A 24030-nucleotide genomic window follows, 5' to 3' on the forward strand; every position below is an offset into this window, starting at 1 on the left:
GTCTACTTGTCTCACTGTTTGTAGGTAAGTTTTTTTGTGCTTCCTTGACTAGGAAGTGATTAATTTAAAGGGTACATTTAGACTGCATATTCCAAATTGGTTTGTGGGTCCTATTGCCTTTCCCTATGCCCTTTCCCCAAATCATCAAAATAAAATTTAGCAGCTTGAATTAACTGGAAAGGATTATTTAGAGGAAGCCAAGTTAAGCCATCTGGAAACCTGGTTTAAATTAGTAGCATAAATACACTTAAAGCTTTTAGTTGGTTCCTCAGTAGCAGGAATGTAAAAAACAAGAGAATACAGTAATGAGGAAACGGTAAGACCCTGTCAAGCAGTTTCCCTTCCATAATACATGTCTCTAATAAGTTCACAGATATGTTATTGATTTTAAAAATTGATCTGATTTGTATGGCATGGTTGTACTTGATACTAGTTTAGAAATGCATCTACAGTTAAGGCGGCTATACTTAAATGATGCACTTAAGTAACACCACCTCATGCATGCTTGTTTGGAAGTAAGTTTCACTGTATTCAGAGGGAAATACTCCCAGATAAGTGTGCAAAAGATTGCAGCCTTGATCCATTATTAACTGAGGTATTGGTGGAGCTGAGATTGAAGGACTTCCTTGGTTTTTGTCTCCGAATATTACTGTAATAGAGAATGAATTTAACTACCAAAACATGGCTTCAACAATGAGAGGTTTCATTTATAAAGTGATAAGTTATCTAACTTCAAAAATGTGCTGATTCTGAGGGTTTTATAATATGTATTTGAATATAACTGACTCAGTTAACCAGTTGATCAATTAACTGGATGGTTAATGAACTACAAAAAATCAACTTCTTCTTGTTAGAAGAAACTATTTTGCCCATTGCTGAACTTATGTTAGGAAGAAGAGGCATGGCAGCAGGAAGTCATTTATTGCCACTTGACCTACGTGCCTTGTCCCACTTCATCACTACGTTGCTGGAATAACTTGGAGTGTGAACTGATGTACCAGGAAACAGATGCTGGCATGGCTTTTTTTTTAATCTGTAGAGTGAGCATAGCATTCTTCTAGCTTTTGCACTGCAATCAAAAGGTGTACTTGCCTCTGATTTGAACATTGATTTAGTTGTTGGTTTTGACTCTACCCCCATTCCTCAGGTTTGCTGAATGTCTGCCTTTAAAAAAAAATGTTCAAAGCACCACTTGTAGTTTTATGCTAGTAAAAGTTCATTTGGAACCTTTTATATGTTTTGTTTTGAAGTCATTTTTTAAAGTTGCAAAACTGTTCTGGGGGAAGTGATGATGCTGGATTCATGACAGCACAGGCATGAGCCAGTCAGTACTGTGTACAGGTGGCTTCTGCTGCAAAAATAGCAAAACTGGTTTCCCTAAGTTTTTGGCCACAAGATGGGTAAGAGTTCTTTGAAAGTGCAGTGACTCCTGTTTTCAGTACATCTGTATACATCCTTTTCTGAATATACATTAGACAGTACTTGGGGTTCTCTGATTTGTCCTCCATGACCTCTTTGGATTGGCTGTTGGGCTTAATCCTTTCAAAACTAGAACCTAATAAAGGAGCATTTCCCCCCAGTACAAAATGGATTTGTATAAGTTTGTAAGCAAATAGATGTTTCTTATTGTTGACATTCAAAAATGTGATATTTGGAGGGTGTTCCCCTCCCCCAAATAAAGAATTATGTGCTGTAAATGCCTTAATAGTGTGAATATTTGCCTGATGCACTTTGTACCACACCTGTAGTGGGCATAATGGACATAATGCAGGCCTGTTCAGTTAATGATGACACCTAATTTACGCGCTATTTTACAAAGCACATTTGCTTTTAATAAACACCCATTGAGACAGCAGGGGTAGAAGGTTACATCTTTTTATTTCTCTTCATTACTTTCTCAAGTACTTTCCCTATTTTTATGACAGTGCTAGTACAGTGAAAATGTCATGCTTTGCACTTCCGATTTAGCTTCAGTAACGCAATATTGCTCTCTTATAGTGCGGGTTTTATACAAAGGAAGGAAACTTGAAAGAGTATCTGTGAACAGATAATAATACTGTTTTATAAATATCCTAGCTTTCATAATAGGTTTAGATAAAAGTCTTTAATTGAAATAATATCTCAGATGTAGCAATTTATTCACCATTGAAGGCAATGTGTGTTTCTATGCCTATATGATGTTAATCGTTTTTTGTTATATCTACTCGATCTAGAATTATTTCTAGGCTGCCTTTAAGAGTGGGGCCTTCTCAAGGCAGTGTACAGAATAAAAACCACACAAAATAGATACAATAAAAGCCATAAAAGCAGCAGCTTCTTCTTTTTCTTCTCAAAGTGGTTTGCAAAAGAATAAAAGCAAAAGACCCCCCCCCCCCCTGCCCCCATACACACACAATAGCATCATGATGCTGGTACAAAGATAGCTCATGGATGGGGTGGGGGGAGGCCAAAACAACCATTTTCAATAAATGCCTAAACACCCCATTGTTGAGGCCTGACATATTTCAGTGGGGAGATTATTTTACAGGGCAAGCGCCATTACAGAGAAAATCCATCTCTGTGTTTCGCCAAACAGAAATCCTTAGTCTGTGGCACAGACAATGGTGGGTCTTCCCTGCAGATTGTGGTGGCCCTGGAAGGTTGGTATAGAGGGAGACATTCCTTGAGGTATCCCGATCTTGAGTTGTATAGAGCCTTGTATACAAACACCTTAAATCTAGGTATTCAGACATATTGAGCCAGTGCGTTGGACTGGGAGTCAGGAGATCCTTGTTCTAGTCCCCGCTCAGCCATGGAACCCCACTGGGTGACTTTGGGCCAGTCACAGACTCTCAGCCCAATCTACCTCACAGGGTTGTTGTTGCGAGGATAAAATGGAGTGGAAGAGGATTATGTATGCCGCCTTGAGTTCCTTGGAGGAAAAAAGGCGGGATATAAATATAATAAATAAATAAATAATAGTCGGCACTCTCTCACATAGCTGTTGGTGGCTGCGAACTGCTAAGTTCTTCAGCAGCCTTCCCCAAACTGGTACCCTCCAGATGTCTTGGACTTCCAATTCCCATCACACCCAGCCAGAATGGCCAACAGTCAGGAATGTTGCAATTTGTAGTCCAAAACCTCTGGAGGGCCTCGGGTTGGGGAAGGCTCCTCTACAGCTTTCCTGTTGATAAGCACTCTTCTCCCAGGAGTGCAGAAAGAAACTGATGGCACAGATTACATTCCTCTGGGAGGAGGGGTCTGTTAGCTCCTTAGCCTATTGGCCTCTGAGAGCTAGCAGACGTAGAGCCAGCCACATGTTGCTTTTAGGCTCAGGTTGGGAGCCTGTTCCCACAGGAACTTCCTTCAAGGATTTCTTTTAGCCCTCCTAATTGAGAAGACAAACCAATAAGGAGAAGAACCAATAGAAAGGGACATATTAATAACACTTCTCCTTCAATCCAGGAGATTCTGCCTGTCACTTTAAAAGATTATTGAGAGCTGCTCCATGATAAGTGCACTGCTGCGCAATCTTGCTGTCTTCTAAGCTAAAATTTAAAGCGTCGGGCTCCTAATTTACCCCTAGTGCCCCACAGTGACATCCATTTATACAATTTGTAGAGCTAAAATAAAAGAACGATCCCTGTCCTGAGCAGTTGAAAATCTCATTTCAGGGTCTTGCTATTTACTGTTTTACTCTGTACAGCACCATGTACATTGATGGTGCTATATAAATAATAATAATAATAATAATATAAATAAATAATAATAATAATAATTATATGAGGAAAAGAAGAACTAATTGTTGCATCTTAGGTTGCATCGCTAAAAGCAAATAATAGTTGAGTATAAGTGAGGAGACTTGTTCCCATTAAACTCCATCCTGCTAATCCCTATATCTGTTTGGCTTTTTAGATTGCTGTGGTTATGGGTTCGTGCACAGCAGGAGGCGCCTATGTTCCTGCAATGGCTGATGAAAGTATAATAGTGGGCAGACAGGGAACTATTTTCTTGGGAGGACCTCCATTGGTGAGTAGATGGTTTTCACAGATTATAGAAGCCTTCCTTGTTTTGTAATAACGAAAAGTTATAAAACTGTATCATAGATGTCTATGTAGGAATTCGTTTGCTCCAAAAAGACAATCTACTTGATTTTTTAAAATCCAAAACATTATGTACCCCACAATTTGATGGATATTTGACTGGCAGGACATAGTTGACAGAAAGCACCTGTACTTCTCCTTTTCTGTTAGTTACTGCTGGCAGAATTCTCTGCCTCCTGAGTTTTTGTGGGGGGGGGGAACCCCCTCAATGTATTCCCAAAAGTGTGCATGTGGACTTGTGCTCCCTCTCCATTCCTGCTCTTGGTGCAATTAGTTCTTGCGCCACCCAAGAGTTCATAGAGAATCTGCTCTGCTCTCAGACTGGGCTGTTACTGTAGTGCATAGGCTCCTGAAACCATGCATCAATCAATCCTATTAATTTTTGTGAACCACCCAGATAACTTTGGCTATAGGGTGGTATAGAAATATAATAGATGAAATTTTTCGTGATGCATATTTTCAGTAAGACAATGATCAGAGGTAAAATACAACCAGCACACATAGGCCTGGTTCAGACAATCATTTACATCATGATTTAACTGATGCGAATAAGCTGTGGTGAGTGTTGGGCTCTCATGCTCCCCCTTCCCTCCTCTTTCACACACAAGAGGAAGAAAATGAAAGCTTCCACTTCAAGAACCGAACCCAGTTCCATGTTATGTATGTACTCGGGGTTACTGTGGTTTTTTCTAACTAAAGCTAATTTAAACAAACCAGGATCAAGCAGTTACTGAAGAACCCATTCCCCCCTGCTTGTTTGTATTTCATTATAAATCAGTGCCTGTTACTCAGCAGCAGATGCCTCTGAAATTTGTTAACCTGTTAGTGAAGTAATGCTAGTTATTTGTGAGTTCTTGTGACAATGTTTCCCCATTTTCATCTTCATGAGAGGTCATATTCTCATTGGCTCAAGCCACAGATGGATTTCCCCCTGTGAGGCTGCTTCTGTCTCTTAACAGAAAACCTAGAAAATTCAAAAATATTTCTTATTTTTCTAAACCAAGGAAGTTTTTGTGCTAACATTTGTTAATCTATAAGATGCTACCGGATTCTTTCCTGCTCTTCTAGAGAGGTTCCAACATGGGGTAACTTCCTGCTGCTTCTTTCTGTCTTTGAAAATGGAGTAAATAAAAGTACTACCAGGGAACCAATTAAGTTTGAGGGTTCCTGTCTAGGATTAACACCTTTCCATTCCTGCATCAAATGAAGTCGGTTTAGTCCACGAAAGCTCATGCCTTAATAGTAATAATTATCCGTTGGCCTTTAAGGTGCTACAGACTCTTTTTGTTGCCATACTATGGACGGACATGAATGCCCCATTTGAACCTACCCAGATAGTGAAGGCAAATGGCAAAAACATGTGTATTCTATAATCATCATTTTTAGAAGCGTTGCCATATAAATTATTATATTACCTACTCATGTCACTCTTTTAGTGATCTGCTACTAGAGTTTTGGCTTCCCATAAATATTAAGATTGTTTTTTATAAGAGGGGTAGAATAATTCTAATGACATGGATAGATAAATGGCAACTTCTTAACATTTTATGACGTTGAGTCTGTAGCACTCCAGATTTTTTAAAATTTGTTTACTCATATTAAAGGGAAACATACGATGGCCCTGTTCAGAAGGTGCCTTAAACCATGATGGTTAAGGCTTTTTGTTAACAAAAAAGTCTTAACCACTATGGTTTAAGGTGTCTTCTGAACAGGGCCCGTATAACTTTAGAATTTAAAAAATATGTATTTGTTGAAGTACGCTTGAATGAAATTGCTTTTTTTCTACGTACCAAGATGACTTGTTGGCAGCAGATTTTAAAACATGCAAATTGCATTGCTTAGCTTGCAGGAATAATGACTTTAGTGTGGGAAGTGTTTTCCTGGGTCAGGGTTAGTTTTCTGGTACAAAGTAATCAGCAAAAGCAGACATAGAAAATCAATAGCAACCTTTGGATGACAAAACCCTGCAATTTAGTACTAATTAATCTGTTACTTAATTTCCTGTTGGAATTTTAGGCACTAATTATGTCACTTTAGAAAAATGGAAATGAGTCAGAGCATATTGATCAGTTGTAAGTGAAAGATCTTTTTCAAAATCTAGGATTTTTTAAAAAGTAGATAGCTTTGACACTGCTAACTCTTAACAGTAATGGGGAAGAAGGGCAGGAAGCCCCTGCTTTTATCATGGATGATGAGGCTTGATGGTGGATGAGGCTATCAATGGTTATTAGTCATGATGGTTATATACTACCTCCAGTGTTAGAGGCAGTACACATCTGTGTGCCGGTTGTCGGGGAACATGAGTGGGAGGTTGCTGTTGAACTCAAGTCCTGCTTTCAGCCTCCCGTGGGCATCTGGTTGGCCACTGTGTAAACAGAATGCTGGACTAGATAGGCCTTTGGTCTGATCTGGCATGATGGTTCTTTTCAATTTATACTAATACTATGCTTTGGGGACATTATACCATATCTGTCTGCAAGAATTACAATTATTTTATATGTGCATATTTATATCAGAATGAACAATAAATATAAAAAGTGATTATACAACCACAAAAAACAATAAAATATAATAGCAATCATAAAACTGCATTAAAAGGCAGTAAAATGTAATAAGACAAAACTCCTGGGCAAACAGAAAACTCTAACCGCCTAGAGAGCTCCGGCTATTGGGCGGTATAGAAATGTAATAAATAAATAAATAACCTGGCACTGAAACGTTTGCAAGGTTAGTGCAAGTCACACCTCCGTGGGAATTCCTCATCCTTACCTTCAAAAAACTTCCATAGCCTGGATGAATGGAATGGAGTGTCCTGAACAGGAGAACTCCACACTACAACATTTTGTTTCAGATCCCATGTGTTTTCTCTATAACAGGGCTCTGATACAGGTATTATATCCCCAAATTTATTAGCCATAGTTAAGGGTATGGGAGCACTCTGCTGGCTTTCATGGTCCCTTCCCTCCTTACTTCCTCTTTCTGGCTTAAACTCCTCCCTCTCTTTTGTTTCCAGCATTAAGCTTGATGTAGCATTATGTCTGCATGGAAGTTAACACAAACCAAGCATAAACCAGAGTTTGCTACTAGTTTCAAACCTTGTTTTGAAGTGAACCAGTTGAGAAATAGGTTATCTATATTGGGCCATTACTGTAGATTTGGAGATCATCAGTTTGAAAATAAGTAACAAGCAGCATCCAAAAACTCTATAATTTGGAAGGTTATGATAACTTTTAAAAAATAAAAAAAAGTGTGAAAGGTGATTAATTCCCATTGTCCCTGCTCTGCAAGTTGATGTGCTGTGGCTTTGCTTTTGTGCTTTAGGTTAAAGCAGCAACTGGAGAGGAGGTATCAGCAGAGGATCTTGGAGGTGCTGATCTTCACTGCAGGTAAAATAAAATACTCCCTTCCCCCCAATACATCCTAATGGTACTAACTATAACTTTGGTGTTATAACTTTGGTGTTTGAAACAATAGTGGAATCCTCTGCTACTGCTGTCAGTGGATATCGTTGACCTGGTAAGGACAGTCCATCAGTTAAACAACTTCTGGACTGTTATGCATGAGCAGGAGAGAGCAGACACACTGCCTGCAGCATGCCTGCCACCTCCACTTTTACTCAGCAACCCATGATCAGCCCCTTAATAACCCAGTAGTTTGGATTCATACGACACATTCAGCAACCTGTGAAGAAGCTGGTTGTGGGTTGCTGAGTAAAAGTGGGAGTGGTGGGTGTGCTGCAGGCAGCGCCTCCACTCTTTGCCTCTCATCCTCGACAGCCCGTGGGTTGTTTAATTCATGGGATCTTGTTACATGTGAACTGGCCCATTGTTTCACCAGGTCATTTGTGGGTTTGCTAGGGCTTCAGGTGTTTCAGGTTCTATGAGCAGATAAGTTCCCCCCCCCCCCCAATAATTCTTTACCACTGGACAATAAATAAAGATGTTTTCCTTGTTTACATACCATAGTTTTGTGTTTCAAATTTTGCAGAAAATCTGGCGTAACTGATCACTATGCTCTGGATGATAATCATGCACTCCATTTAGCTAGAAAAGTGGTGAGGAGTTTGAATTACCAGAAGAAAGTTGATGTGAGTATGTATACTTCTTTCATTTTTCTTTGCAAGTGATTACATTCTCCCATATGAGCCTGCCCGGGTGTTAAGTTCTTGAGCGAGACTCTTCACCTGGTACAGCTCCAATAGGGGGCACAAATGGTGGGGTCTTCTGACAAGAGGGTCTTCTCAGTGGCTGCTCCCAGGCTCAAGAATTCATGGCAAAGAGGCGAGGTTGGCTCCCTCTATGTTGTCCTTCCTCCAGCAGACAAAGATGTTTTTATTCAGGCAGGTCTTTGGCATGTATGCTGGTCTGTCAATGCTGGTCTTATTGTTGAAACCCATTTTGTGAGGGCTTCTGCCTTGAAAGACGGCCAAGAAATGTTATTTATATATAAATAAATAAATAAATAAATAAATAAATGAGTGTTTTTAATTGGCTGGATCTATTTCTTTTATTGTTGTATTTTTAATTGGTTTTAATGGTTCTGTTTTTATGTTTTTAATTCAGATTTTGATTTTAATCTTGATTATTGTCAGCTGACTTGAGTGCCATTTTTGCAGGAAAGGTGGGATATAACTAAAATAAATAATAATTTTGTCTGCTACTGCTATAATATTAGGACATGGCAACAGGAAGAAAAATGCATTTAAAATTGCATCACTCTCTATGTCCTGGTGTGAACATAAAACAGCTGGTCTCGTAATCAGAGTTAAAAGTTTAGGTGGGGATTGCATATGCCTGTGCTCTCAGCTCTCTTATGCCCCTCTCCCATTTGATTTCTACCCTTCCTCCCTTGTCATCACTATCCATGGTGTAGTATTATATCGGTACTGATGCTAATCAGGGTTAGCTCTTAACTGGAGTTTGAAGATGATTTACTAATCCTGATTAATGTCAACCATGGTGAATGTCAATACAGATGCATCATGGTGTCAAGGTTAATGCTGACAAGGAATTCACATGGTGGAGGGGGGAAGGGGGCTCTTAAGACAGTGTAGAATTATGTCTGCAGTAGCTCTGTCTAGAAAGATATAAATAACTTAGCGAGGGTTGTGTGGAAAAGAACATTGTTCTACAAATCTAGGGTAAGTTTAAATGTTATGTTGTGCTGAATGAGACTCAGTTACAAATATTGGAGCCTGAGTCGGTTAAAGAGGGGCTCTGGAAACTGTGTTCCGATTCATTTTTAATGTTTTATGTGTGTGTGTGTTTTGAAATTTAAATTATTGCAGGTGACAGTAGAACCTTCAGAAGAACCTTTATTTCCTCCTGATGAACTCTATGGAATAGTTGGAGAGCAGCTTAAAAGAAACTTTGATGTCAGAGAGGTAAAATTCCAAATTGCTGTTAAGAGAGCATGCGTATTGTACACATAGGTGCTCATGCATACAGATGTATAGAATGTATTTTCAGACCTGCCTAAAGTCACCAATCTGGCTCTCTAGCTTCCAGGAGCTCAAATGCATTATGGAAGATACTGATCTTTGTTTCAGATTGTGTATTTTGCTCAGTTAGAGGCTGTTAAAATGTCTGAGCCAGCACCCCTTCTCTTTCTTCCCATTTTGATTTTGGTATTAGCACCTTAAAAATAAAAGTTAGCAATCAAGAGAGTAGAGGTGCTCGAATATGTGTCCATCCTAAACTGGCCTTCACTGTTTCTGCTCTTTTTCAGAAGGCCAAGTTCACAAGTACTTAAAAAGCAGCCCTTGCTTGACTGCGTCTACAGATTCTTGTCAAATCTGTTGATATAATTGATCAAGTCTTCCAGTGGTGGGCATTGTGACTAGATAAACACTTCAGCTTCAATCTTTCACAAATTAAACTAAACAAAAGCTGCTCCTCATTGGCACAGAACAAACTTGACATATTGGCCCAAACTATTTTATGCAAGCATTTTTTATATTTAGTCATTGATTGTAATACTTGGAGTTGACATTATTGGTATACCTAGGGGCCCTAGCAACTTTGGATTATTAATATAGTCTCTGCCTCCAGGGACAAATGTTCACAGTAGTAATAGCAGGTTACCAACCCAAATTAGAGCCTGAGGTTTGCACCCCATCAGAACAAACCAGATTGTTTAGCTTTGCTCAGTGACAAATAATCGAATAGAAACAATGTGAAGAAAGAAGTGTATAATAACTGACAGAGAAAGTGTCAGATTGATAGATAAAAGTGTCTGGCTTTTTGCTGTATTTGTCTGTTTTGGGAAAAAGCCTCAGACTGGCCACAAGCATCCCATAGTAGATTCTAATATTTAAGGATATTTTATTGTTTGTTTTGAAAGTCACTAAAATGTCAGTGAGTTGTGAAAAAATACAATGTTGGTCTTACACCTTTAAAACTTTATTAAGAAAGGCCAGATTTTAATGCTGTTTTGAAAGGATGTGAAGGTTGTATTCAGGTTTGGATTATTTTTCATGGCAAATATGTCTGCATGTGAGCTAGACTGCTCTATTGCTGCCTCTAACATTTTCATTGTCCTGTTTCTTTTGGAAATTATAGCAACACCTATGCAAATCTTCTACCATTATTATTATTACAAATAAACATGTCATACAAATTTGTTATGTGTAGTTACTATAAATCCTCATACTAGGAATTATTCATTGTGAATTTATTATCCATTCCTTAAGCACAACATTTCACAACAAAGATAAAACTACAGAAGGCTGAATAACATCCTAAAACTTGTTCCAGTAAAATAAAACCCGTTTTCTCAAAAATCCCTCAACATCACCTCCATATTTCTTTTCTCAAATAATAATTAATCTCAGACATGATCACAACATACAATATTTTTAAATACCATCCTGAAAGCATTACTTTTACCCCCACTTCTTGGCTATACATATCTTCGATGCTTTCAATAAAACCAGATTCTGGTACTGTATTATTTAAATAACATAGTATAACTACTTTGGGATCCTCTGGTAGTGAGTAGCCCATAATTTCTTGTTTTATACTGCTGTTTTTATATTTTTGATGGTTTTAAATTTTGTATATTTTTTAATGTTCACTGTTTTTAACTTTTGTGAACTGCCCAGAGAGCTTTGGCTATGGGGCGGTATATAAATGTAATGAATAAATAAATAATTCTGATGACCTTTGTCCAAATTTGAATGATAATGGGACGTGTCAAAAATATATGAAACAGATAAGCAGGCAATAGAGAACATCAACAATTTGCATCATGTCCTGTGTTATAAGTTAAAGATATCTTATGTAGGGTGCAAGATACCACTGGTACTGAACTTTATAAAAAAATCCTTTAAGTTATCTAAAACCATTCTAGATTGAATATATTTCTCCTCTTTCTCCTTAGAGTAGCAATTTTAATCTTATAGACATAACAGCATTCAGTAGATTTTACTAATAAGGCCTTGAGGTACATGCTTCATTCATACTGATGTTCCCTACTAACCATTGTAGGATGTATTTTCTTTTCCTAAATTCAAAGCGAGAAGGGGATGAGAAGGGGATGATAGGAAACAGAATGTCGTAATTTGTCAATAAGTTAGAGCAAGGTGAGGTATTCTGTCTTGTTTCCCATAATAATGGGGCTTTCCTTTGCAAACCCAGTCAGCTAGTTCACATTACTTGAGCTGGTAGATTGAAATCTACAGTCCTAATATCAATCTAATATATAAACGAAGATGCTCTTAAAAACATCTTAAAGGATAGTCAAGAGTGAACTAATAATAATGGGTGTCTTGTTCTTTTCCCCCATTTAAGGTTATTGCTAGAATTGTTGATGGAAGCAAATTTGATGAATTTAAAGCCTTATATGGGGATACGTTAATAACAGGTATTATTTTAAGTGATTTTGTAACTTTCCTGCAGCTTTATATTTTGATTCTGTTTGCCTTCTGAAAATCGTTTTATGACACCTTGTAGAAAATACAATAGGTTTTATAAGAAATATTGTAGTTGCCATCTGAAAACTGCTCATTCGTACACTACACTTCATTCAGGGAGGGTACTGGAACCTTTTAAGCTTGAAATATTTCATTGTGAAATAAATGTGCAATATTCTCTTGGTCTTGTCATTTTCTTCAGGGTTTGCTCGAATATTTGGTTACCCAGTAGGAATCATTGGAAACAATGGTGTTCTTTTTTCAGAATCAGCAAAAAAGGCAAGTATAGTATGAGCTATGGGAGCTCTGCCTTCCAAATTTCCATTGTTGCTGAGAATCAAAACAGTGTAGACTAGAATTCACAGGGATATTTTATCTTTTTTGTAATTACTTATGACTAAAAGTGACATAACTTTTAAAAACATCAGTCCAGAAAGATAACTTCATTTTTAAAATCAAATATAGCATTTAAGGACATTTAGAGAGCAATTCTATGGCCCCTAGAGAGAGTCGGGGGTGTGGGGGAGGCATGGGATAATTTTGGATTACTGGGTCTGAGGTCGGAGACAGAGCTCAGGTCCAGGAATCTACGCTCCCCACCCCTCCCTTCACAGCTGGTGTGGAGAGAACTAGACCAGCTGCCTCTCCGAGGTCGCATAAACAACCTTGGAGAGGAGGTAAAGGAGTCGTTTCTGTGGGCAGGGAGGGGAGAAGAATAGAGAGTATTCTTACGGCTTACGGAGTATCCCCAGGCCTCTTCAGCCTCCTTCCCTCCCCCTCTGCAGCGCCCCAGCTAGACAGGCAAAAAAGCTTGTTGATTTTTGCCTCTGCATTTCTCTTGTCCTGCAGTGGATGTCCTTAAGCTTCTGGGTTCAGAGACTGCGCCCTTAGTTACTCTAGTTAGTTGTTAGATGTATATGTACCCACCAGGAAGAAGTATTTCCAAGACATTCTGTCACAGTTATATTGTCTAATAGTGCTTCTAGTCATTTTAGTCACATGGGATCAGTGTTGCATAAACTCATCTTAGATGGATGTCCTGTCTTCCGGTCCTTCTGGGTAGCTTGATGGGGTGGGGTCTCCTTGCCTGAACAGGGTGGGATATTCTCCTAAAGAATTGCTACTAATCTCTCAAGGAATTGCCACTTCTGAAGCTCTGTTGGCTTGCTGTGGTCAGGTGTTTGGATTGCTCTATACGTTAGATAGAATTTAATGGCCCTTCCATAGAAGTGATAATAATTTTTACTTAAATGCTATTGCTGGTGAGAACACTCCTTTGAAACGTGCTTATGTCCTGTAGCAGTCTAGCAGTTCAATTCATTAGCTTCAAAGCTCTTTCCTGATCCCAGTCATAGCATTCTATAACTGAGAAGATTGTTCTTAAAAGAAATCTACAGCATATGGATATTGAGACTTCAGATGGTTATTGCTTTCCAATTTAGGTTTGACCCTCCCATTGATATTCAAAACTAATACATATTTTAGAGATATTAGAGACTTTTTAGAGATCTGGTGTAGCATAATGGCTGAGGGATGGAGCTCTGCCTGTTAGCCTCTGCAATATGTGAGATAATACTACTAATTTGATTTGGAGGGTTGCAGCTAGATAATGACTTGCTCTGAACATTTGAAATCACTATGCAGATATTAAGTATGTGTTGTTGCTGCTGTTAAAAGTTGTTGAAACTTTTCTCAATAATTTCTCAGCCTTAACTGTTTTTTTATCGCTCCTCAGAGCAATGGCCTTAAGGTACTATTTCTAGCACTCAGTACAATTGCAAACTGTTACCTCAGTTACTACCACTTGCCATTTATCACATCTTCATGTGTTAAAACTTGCTTCAAATCTATTTTAGCAATGATTGGGGCATGAGTAACTGCTTTGCAGATCAGCTTTTAAAGTAAATAAATAATATTAATTCGGAAAAGTATTTTTAAAAATGCTTTAGTTGCTTTGTAGAAAAGTCATTTAGAGTATTACTACAATTAGGAAAAATAAGAAACTTGGTTATATTCAAAGAGGCAGTTTGTTATTTAACCCCACAATTTGCCAAGTGGGAGTGAGCAACAGCGTTCCTTTCCACATGCTCCTCACTTCCACTTTTAATCATCAACCTACGATTGGCCAGGTCACAATTAGTTGAGTATGGCATGTGAACCCAGAGAGTTATCTAGGGGCTAAACAACCCAGCGGTTAACACAAAAATGAATCATGGGTCAAAAAATTTGGTCATTTTCAGTAGAGGGAATTAGAAAAGTGCAATTTGTACTTTGAATGTTTTTAATTTTTGTGAACCGCCCAGAGAGCTCTGGCTATTGGGCGGTATAGAAATGTAATAAATAAATAAATAATAAATTTAACATCTGAATGCTTATTTGTTTGTTTTTTAGAAATGTGTTATGCGTATTGACTGGGCTTGGACAATACAATAGTCAACAGTTGCTTAAATAGTCAACAATTGCTTAAATGTCAACTGTTGACATTTGTGTCATCTTTTCCATGCCATGGTTGGTTATTTCCTCAAAATAACCAATGCAAATAATCAACGGTGTGCAGAGTTGACTATCTGCACAACTGTTGATTATTGTGTCGTCTGTCGGGCTCTCTTGATGATTTCACACGTCTACGGAGTCGCGAGGCAAGAGCAGCAGAAATGCAACATGCCAATAGTCATCCATGGAGTGGACTATTAACATAGGGTTGACTATTGTGTCATCTGAATGCAGCCATTGTCAAAGACAATTACTCTGTGACAGATCATGTTTAGTTATAGTAGCTTGATAAACATTGCCTTGGAAGCACCCCACTGATTTTAAGAGTGGACAGGATTGTGGGTGACATGTTTAACCATTACTTATCAATGAATGAATGAAATCTTTATTGCTAAAAGTGATAAGTCATCACAATCTAACGTAGTTAGAAAAATAAAATACAAGTAAAAAGATGGGCTGTACGTAAATGGAATAAAAATAGATAATTTAAAATAAAATAAAAAAGATAAACAAAAATCAACTGTCAGTCTCTTACTGCTTTTACAGGGCACTCATTTTATTCAGCTTTGTTGTCAGAGAAATATTCCAATTGTGTTTTTGCAAAATATCACAGGTCAGTAAACCATTATTATTATTATTATTATTATTATTATTATTATTATTATTGTTGCCAAATCTCAGGGAAAATAAAGTATGTGGAACTGCAGATTCATTGTGTAGCCCACTGGCAAATAAATGTGTAGTAGTAATTCATTCTTATCCATTATTTATAATAACTTTGTTTGTGGGAGTGCTGTACAGCTGACATTAAGCACACTAATATTTGCTGTTGTTCGTTGATAAAGTGTCTTAAAACCTAGATGTTATACAATGGTTGAATTTAAAAGAAAACCTGCTGCAGGCCTATAATCTACAAAAACAGTTATCTTAAAGTAATTGTAGGGTAATATACTTTATTAAGACAATTTAAAGTGTCACAGAATGATGAGCAAGTTGCTTTCTGTCAATTAAGTTGGGAGCATTAACACTATTACCCTACTGCAGTCTTTTTCAGATGTTTTGGACTTAAATTCCCATCAGCCCCAACCAGCATGACCAATGGTCAGGAATGCTTGGAATTGTAGTCCAAAACATCTGAATGGTTGGGAAAGGCTTCCCTATTGTTATTTTTGCATCTTTTTCTAATGGACCAACAAAGGTACTTGGAATTTTTGTTGACAATGGTCTTGCTATTCTTACAATTCATTAGGATTCATGGTTGGTAAAGACTATGAAGCTGGTGGAATAGCAAAAGATGGAGCCAAGATGGTTACTGCTGTAGCATGTGCCAATGTGCCTAAAATAACAGTTATTATTGGAGGTTCCTATGGTGCTGGAAATTATGGGATGTGTGGAAGAGCATATAGGTAAGTATGTATCTCAGAATTGTTAGTAAAAATTATTTACTATGAGTTTATAACACTTCCAAAGTTAGATGTCACTCAGGCAGAGATGATGCTGTTTATTTTTATTTATTAGTCAACTGACAGAGACCACAAAGCCGTTTCATCTGTCCTATTGAATTAGGTCCTTCGATAATTCCAGTTCATGTTGCACATGCCACTTTGTATATGTAACATTGTAGTAAAATGCCTCTTCTTTCTGGCTAGAGAGTCTGACGAGAGCATTGACAAATATTATTACCTTGGTTAAGGGTAACAATGGCTCCGAAAAGCTTTCTGCTGCTTTCCTATCCTGTAAATTGCAATGATAGCAAGAATGTCTTTCCTAGGCACATGGGTGGACTTGAAAACTCTCCTTCTCTCCCCACATATAGTGTAATAGTACGTTTTGAAGTGCAGATGCTAATCATGACTGTCCCCATAACCATCACCTTAAGGAGAGTCCAAAAATTCAATTTATGTTAAGCATATCAAAAATTATTTCTAGCAGTTTTTATCTCCATCAGGAGCAGGTCTTTTGTAGACCATTTTATTTATTTATTTATTTATTTACAGTATTTATATACCCCTCCATATCTAAAATAGATTCTGGAGCAGTGAAGCCAATGAGTCTGGATTGCCCATTCAAAACCAAGCCATCCAATTACAACAGGGAACAATATATTGTTCTTGGGAAAATTCATTTCAGCCTAGCTATTGTGAGGTTTGCAGCTAAGTTCAGAGGGGACAGGAAAGATTGAAGGGGGTGGCCGATGACATCAGCATCCCTGCTAATCAAAAAGTGCCAGTGCTTGCTTCCCTGTGAGCCCTAGTTCCCCACCATCCGACTTCCCATAATTTGTCCACCACTGCATCTTTCCCTACCGCCCCAAGCTAAATAAAATGATGTAAAAATAGCAGAGAACATGTGTCCTATGTTAGTTTGATGATTATTTTTCAGTCCAAGATTTCTCTTTATGTGGCCAAATGCTCGGATCTCAGTGATGGGTGGAGAACAAGCTGCGATGGTTTTGGCTACAATAGCCAAGGACCAAAAAGCAAGGGAAGGGAAACAGGTTAGTAAGATTATACAGCAAATGCTCACAATTCTACACTTTGTATCACCACTCTGCTATAATTTCTTGGTTTGACAAAGTCTAGTTGGTGCTCAATACCTGGCTGTACGCATTCATTTTAATCACGGCTGAAGCAGTATTGAAATCTAAGTATTACTTCAAGGTAGTTCAGAGGTAGTTCAATAGGAAATTAGGCAAATGTCTTTTTGTATAAGAACGGCCATGCTGGATCAGGCTGAGGGTCCATCTAGTCCAGTACTCTGTTCACACATCCATCTAGTCCAGTACTCTGTTCACACAGTGGTCAACCAGCTGCCAACCAGGGACCAACAAAGCAGGACATGGTGCAACAGCACCCTCCCACCCATGTTCCCCAGCAACTGGTGCACACAAGCTGACTGCCTCGAATACTGGAGATACCATTTTCAAATTGATTTTGATTAACATAGTTCCCACTCAACATAAAGACCTCCATCAGATGGGGGAAATCACGGTTCCCTACCGTCACTTCTCTGCCTCCGCTTCTGTTGCACAATAGAAGAAAGAGAAGAAAGAGGAAGTAAATAACGTCCACATGGCCCATTCAGTGGGCTGTTTTTATCGCGCTGCTTCTCCTGCACACAGCAGGAGATAGCGGCAAGTTCCATTTCTAAAAATAAACCGGTCTTACTGGGGTCTTTTTTGTCATGGGAAGAAGGCTAGAAGGGGTGGGAGATGCATGGGGTGTGGACAACGTTGTAAAAAGTAGCCGTGAAAATCCATGAGTGCCCAGTAATGAGCGTGCAATAAAATGCTCGTCTGCTGACGCTCAAAATCAATATGCTTCAAACAAACAAAATTAAAGATGAGCAGCAGCACCAAATACCATCTTACAAAGTTTCAACACAGGTGCTTTTGAACAAGCCAAAATTCTTATAGTCTCCCTGGCTCACAACTCCAGAGGGACCAGAGCTCAATGCCAGAACAGCAGCCTTCCATGCAGAAGAGAGCCAGTATGGTGTAGTGGCTAGAGTGTCGGACTGGGAGTCAGGAGTCGGGAGATCTGGGTTCTAGTCCCCACTCAGCCATGGAAACCCACTGGGTGACTTTGGGCCAGTCACAGACTCTCAGCCCAACCTACCTCACAGGGTTGTAGTTGTGAGGATAAAGTGGAGAGGAGGATTATTATGTATACCGCCTTGGGTTCCTTGCAGGAAAAAAGGCAGGATATTATAATAATAATAATAATAATAATAATAATAATAATAATAATAATAATAATAATATCCCAGGTTCAATTCCTAACATCTTCAGCTCAAAACAGTGAGTAGAAAGGCCCTTGTCTGAAACCCTGGAGAGGCACAGCTCTTTAGACAAATACTGGGCTAGATGGAGAGAGGCATTGTCAGGCCTCCCACGTTCCACTGACTCAGAAACCTGGATGGAGGTGCTAATTTGACAAAAGATGCAAGCACGCACTCGTATCCGAGGGGAAGGACGACAAGAAAAGAGACAGAAATTTTGTTTTAATGTCGTTCATTTATTCTTAAAGTTAATTGTGGTTTTATATTGGTTCTCAAACTCTGCTAATCGATGATGATGGTAGTTTTGCAAAGCACCTATTAAGTGTTGTTCTTGGTTGGAGCTCTAATTGTTTGGAGTGCCTCCGACACTTAGACCAATGTTAGGATTGTTCATTTACAATATCTTCAATCTGTGAGCTTCTTCAAAGTAATTGCTAGATTTCAGTGCAGTTTTAGCAGTGGTTAAAATAAATTAGTAAAGCTGGGTACAGAGCACTAACAATAGTTTTAGCCATGGTGTGGGGGCATACCACCATAAATATTATGTATATAAATAAATATATGTGTTTTATTTGCAACTCCGTTGTGTTACTATCATCAGGAGTATGTAGAACCCGGAATTGGGGATTGTTGTTGTTTTGCCTTTATTGTTGCTGCCGTTTTTTCCCCTCTGAACCATTCCCATAGGAAGCTACCTTCTACGGAATCAGACTATTGGCCCATCTGTGTTGTTCCCTCTACTGAAACTCTAGAGAGCTGTTTCCAGCCTGACTGGAGTCTCTTTTCAGTCCTACATGGAGATGCCAAGGATTGAATCTGGGACCTTTCGCATGCAAAGCATTTACTGTCCCACTGTGCCACAGCCCTTTCGCTATGGCAGGCCACATCCACACAGAAGCATCATAAGAAGGAGAAAATGTATTAGTGCTAGAATTCGTAGAGCAATACTATCTGAAGGCTTCTAGCCACAATGAAGCTAGAACTGCCTTACAGTATGGAAACTGGCAAATAAGAAAGGTACAGGCTGTAGTATAAAAGCTGTAGAAGGCCATAAAAAGGTCTTCAGGAAGAGCTTGTGTGAAGTATTGTGCAAATGAAGTAACGCCTCTGGACTTGGGGTTAATTTCTTTCTCATGGAATGTTCTTCCCACTAGTTCAGAACAGCCCTTCTGTAAGTGGAAGAGGTTTGCTGCCAGATCTAAGCTAGAGCTCAGGTTACTTACGTATATAGGCAGGGGCATGGCTGAACTCTTCATGGGGTTCATGGCATCTCTCCTGAAATCCCTCGATTTTAATTCTAAGTGTTCAGTTGCTTCTTGGTGGATTCAAACCACTGTACACATGCTGTGAAGCCTTTTGTTTTAAATTGCCTTGTATATTTCAGGACTAAGTCCTAGCACAAGTGCAGCCCTGGGTAAGCCAGCAAGTTCAAAGTTACGTTATAGTAAAATATGTAGTATGGTAGTTAAAAGGTCTGTTTCTTTAAAGATGATGTATAGCTAAAGATGGATGAGCTTGATTAAAGGAGAAGGGGTGGAGTTTCAAGACAAAGAACAACAGCTCTGGCTGGAATGTACTCTCAACAGGGTATGTGGGGATTTCAGATGTCTGTTGCTTTCTGGCTGGAATACAAAAACATCCCATCCATGCTGACCTGAGATCTAGAAGTGTGTACATAACAAAAATTGCAAATATCTTTAACAAAATTACATTCAGTTTGATAAATGAAAGATCCCAGATTGCATCCCTTTGGTGTATTTAAGAATTATTCATACAAGATTTAGCCTTTATTATATAGCTTCAAAAACATTTTAAATCTAACATAAAAGGTGATTATTTTAATGTCACCAGTTATTATTTCAGTGGGCACACTAAGTAAATGTTATGGTAAAATCGAATACACACAACAGTGTATAATTATTTGTTATTACTTAGAGGTAGAGACTTGCAGTTTTGCAAAGTAAAATTGCCACTTTCTCCAGATTCATTAACTTTATATTTTGTAGTTCTCTGAACAGGAGGAGAAAGCACTGAAAGAACCAATAATCCAGAGGTTTGAAGAGGAAGGAAATCCTTATTATTCCAGTGCCAGGTAAGATATAGATGATGGTGGTGATTTATATTATCATGTGCTGTGGGATTTTATTTTGCTTTTAAAGGTTTTTGTTTTTATTTGTGTGTGTATGTGGCATTAGTGATGAAGCCTAAGCTGTCTGAATGCCATAAGGCCTGGGCAGGCAGTACATACCTTGTCCATTAGTGGGAGTGGACCTTGGCTGGGGTTTGGCTGGGTCATTCCATTATGACTAGCCACTTATGAAGCATTTTTATATGTATTCAGTTGTGTACATGCAGAAAATTGCTTTGTGATGTAAGTAATCAACACTCCTAATTTTACTGAGGTTGAAAGATCACTTTGTGTATCTGAGGGGGAATATGAACTCTTATCTCCAGGGACCAAGCTCAGTAGTCTGTCTACTGGGGCTGTACTGATTTCCATGATCCCACTATTCTATGGTGCACTTGCTACTTTATAAGACATGAGGGCAGCAAACATCTATCTTAAAATGAGTAATCCACAGTGTATTTTTATGATGTAATGTATTAGTTTTTTATTGAATAACAGGAGCAAACCCACATTTTATTTGTGGCAATCATTTTGAGAAACATATCTGAATAGCCTTGTAGATTGAGAATAATGCTAGAGCTTTCTGTTCCAAAAAACAAAATAACTATTTCCCATGTCAGATAGAGTTTACTTACATTTGAATTTCCAGTTTATATACGTGACCAGAGTGACTTAGGTGTTTATTAGTATGAGCTTAAATACATGACGTACATACTTTGTTATTCACCATTCCTGTCCTTATATCAACACCAAACAGTTACAGTGACCTAGAGCAATCCATCTCTTTCTTGAGGTGGAATCTTAGATCTAACGCTAAATTATAGTTTAGCATGATGAGAATAACCCTCAGGCTCACTCTCTCTCCCCTGTCCTCTCGCATAGCTGCAAGAAAGTGATTGGAAGCTTTTGGACAAACTGCAGTTAATTAACTATGGTTAGTTGAACGAAGTCACCTTCAAACCTTAGTTGATGAAGCAGGGTTATTTCAACTAACCATAGTTAAGATGAACTATTAGTCTTGTATTCTTCCCAGGAAATTGAAAATAGATTATCTTGAATAGAGATGTGTCTTACAACAGGTATGAACTGGGGTGCCCATTGTAGTTGTGAAAAACTAAGTGCAGTTACATCACTTGAGCATCTGGTTTTTCTCCCAGTCACAAGACATCATATGTCTCCATGAAGCAGAAGGACAAATATCTTCATCTTTTTATTATTGGATTATACTGGAGTCAAGATATTTTTTTCACTGAACTAATTATGTTAAATAAATTATCATCAAACTGTATGTGTTTACACCAAATCCTTAATTTGGGGGTAACAATTAATGTTTTCTCTGTGAGTAACCTTTTGGATATAATCACTGCAAGCCCTTCATGATTTTTTAATGTATGCTAAAAGACTGAAGAATAATTGGATTTTTAAGCATGCAGTATGCACATAATTGTGATACAAGAAACCACATTTGTCTTTCAATATTTGGAACAGTAGGTTAGTTAGTGCTAGCACATAGGTTGTTTTAATTTAGGCACTCCCTGCTCTCTTTTGTATCTGGTTGAGAGGGCAGGGCTCCTGCAGCTTTAACAGTTGTGATGAAGAGGGAATTTCACGAGGTGCTGCATGCAAACAAAGAACACCTGCTGAAATTCCCTTTTCTATACAGGAGCCCTGCCCTTCTTTTCATATGGTCACCCTAATAGTGACTGTGTTCGCATATCACAAAATAACCCCTGATTGGGTTGATGCATATCCAAAATGGTGATGACACACAACCAAGCAAATTGTGGGTTAACTGTGACATGCAAACCAGGTCATTAGTTTTTGTAGGTGGATCCCCCTTTTGGGTCTGAAAATGCATGTATAAGGTGTTTTATCCATGGTTTCTGTGCCTGGATAGCTGTATTTAATGCCCACCATTGTGTGAATTCTGCCCATAACACACAACAGGTGGTTTGTACTTTGGATTGGCAACACTGATTGGGGATTGCAGGGGAACAGGCTCCAGGCCCTCCCTCCATTTTCCAACAGGTGATTGGCACTACTAAAGCGGACAGTATGATCCATCTGTTCAGTGGGTGCGTGCGTGGCTCTGCATAGATTATTGTGCATACTGTGTGCAGCATGGGGGTGTTTGCATTGGGAATTGTCCCTTTGAACTATAAAATGGGACTAGGAAACAGAAGAAATATTGTTGTTGTTTTTAAAATGGAAGCAACATTTCTTTATTAATTTTGCATATAAATTATATCTCATTCTATGTACAGGGTGTCAGTAGTCTGCTCCATAGTTTTGTTCCCTCATCAAAAGTGTCTAACTAGAGCCTTTCACATACAGAGGTCTTAATTATCAACAGTCATTAGCCAGACATCTTCTAAATGAGCTAGATTAATTTGCTTGCAGGTGTCTAAAAGGAGTTTAATCAGTTTACCTTGTAACGAATGTCATGAGCAGCTTTCTTCCCGAGCCGTGTGCTTCTTTTCCTTGCAGAGGCTCTATAAATTTTTTACAAGCAGAGATATGATTCATGTTCCCACCATGGGGTTTGATAGGTCGTTCAATAATTAATGCTTTATCCCACTACAGAAGGCAGTTTTCACTAAACAAAGACACAAAGACACAGTGATGTAGAGAAAATAATCTTTATCTTACGCTGAAAATCTTTCAAGTTGTCAAAAGATGTATCACTATTTACCAAAACAGAATTGTATTTTAAAGGTGTAAAGGATGGAAAGGCAGTTGTTATTATAGTGCTGTTATAAGACTGTACTTTCAAAGGTAATTGTGTTGGGTCAGTTGTGTTTTGAAAATATACAGTCATGTTCAATGTTTTAATTTAATTTTGATACGTTGGCTAAAATATTAAAACTGTAAAAATACCTGGTAGAAGAATTCTTCTTTAGCTCAGATTTTAATTAAAGAAGAATTCAGGACTTGTAATAGTCACCTTGTACTTGAAGTGAGTATAGCAACGTCATTTAAGACTCATACTTCTGAGCCTGGAAGTACAAGCATGGCAGTATTGCTGTCATCCAGTTAGTAAGCACACTGTACCATCCTGGTGAGTGCTAACAAGTTTATTTCCTACTATTGGCCAGTGTACAGCTGTGCACAATTTATTAATGAATAAAAATTTATTTTAATTTTGTCTTTCCCATCAGTGAGACCTCCAAGTGCCAAAAAAATAATAAAAAGGAACAGTATACTATAGCAACACATTAAAATAAAAAGTACAGAGTACAACAGATCTTTTTATTAATCCTTAAAACTCTCAGCTTAGACCAAGGGAAACAGGGATTTGGTTATCATGCATGACAAAAGTATGATGGAACAATATATATTTTTACAAGACTTCTAAAACCATCACTACCCAAGCTTCCTGGGACAATGGTCCCATAGTCTTGGTGCCATGTCGGAGGAGACCCTATGCCAAATACCCATCAATTGTGCCTCTGCTTGTGATGGGACATGAAGCAGAGCCTCCATTGAAGACCTCAGCTGGTGGGTATGATCATGGGAAGAAATGATCTTTTATGTATCTGTTACCAAACTGTTTAGGCCTTAAAAGTCATAACCAGCACTCTGAAGGTAGCTCAAAAATGGACCAGGTGTCAATGAAGATGATACAGTAATAGAGC

At 38.4% G+C, this 24030-nt stretch overlaps 1 protein-coding gene across 1 annotated transcript in view; it reads left to right on the forward strand.

Annotated features, from left to right (window-relative positions):
* The window catches only part of MCCC2 (methylcrotonyl-CoA carboxylase subunit 2), a 41658-nt gene that overhangs the window by 15201 nt on the left and 2427 nt on the right, over window positions 1–24030 (forward strand). Inside the window, exons 7-16 of the mRNA XM_063127917.1 lie at window positions 3895–4008; window positions 7404–7468; window positions 8070–8169; window positions 9370–9465; window positions 11873–11945; window positions 12197–12273; window positions 15034–15100; window positions 15737–15893; window positions 16870–16984; window positions 20274–20359. Of these exons, the coding sequence (XP_062983987.1) occupies window positions 3895–4008; window positions 7404–7468; window positions 8070–8169; window positions 9370–9465; window positions 11873–11945; window positions 12197–12273; window positions 15034–15100; window positions 15737–15893; window positions 16870–16984; window positions 20274–20359 (950 nt within the window). The remainder of the gene's footprint in view (window positions 1–3894; window positions 4009–7403; window positions 7469–8069; window positions 8170–9369; window positions 9466–11872; window positions 11946–12196; window positions 12274–15033; window positions 15101–15736; window positions 15894–16869; window positions 16985–20273; window positions 20360–24030) is intronic.

The sequence above is a fragment of the Elgaria multicarinata genome, chromosome 6 (genome assembly GCF_023053635.1).
Source record: "Elgaria multicarinata webbii isolate HBS135686 ecotype San Diego chromosome 6, rElgMul1.1.pri, whole genome shotgun sequence".
NCBI lineage: Eukaryota > Metazoa > Chordata > Lepidosauria > Squamata > Anguidae > Elgaria > Elgaria multicarinata.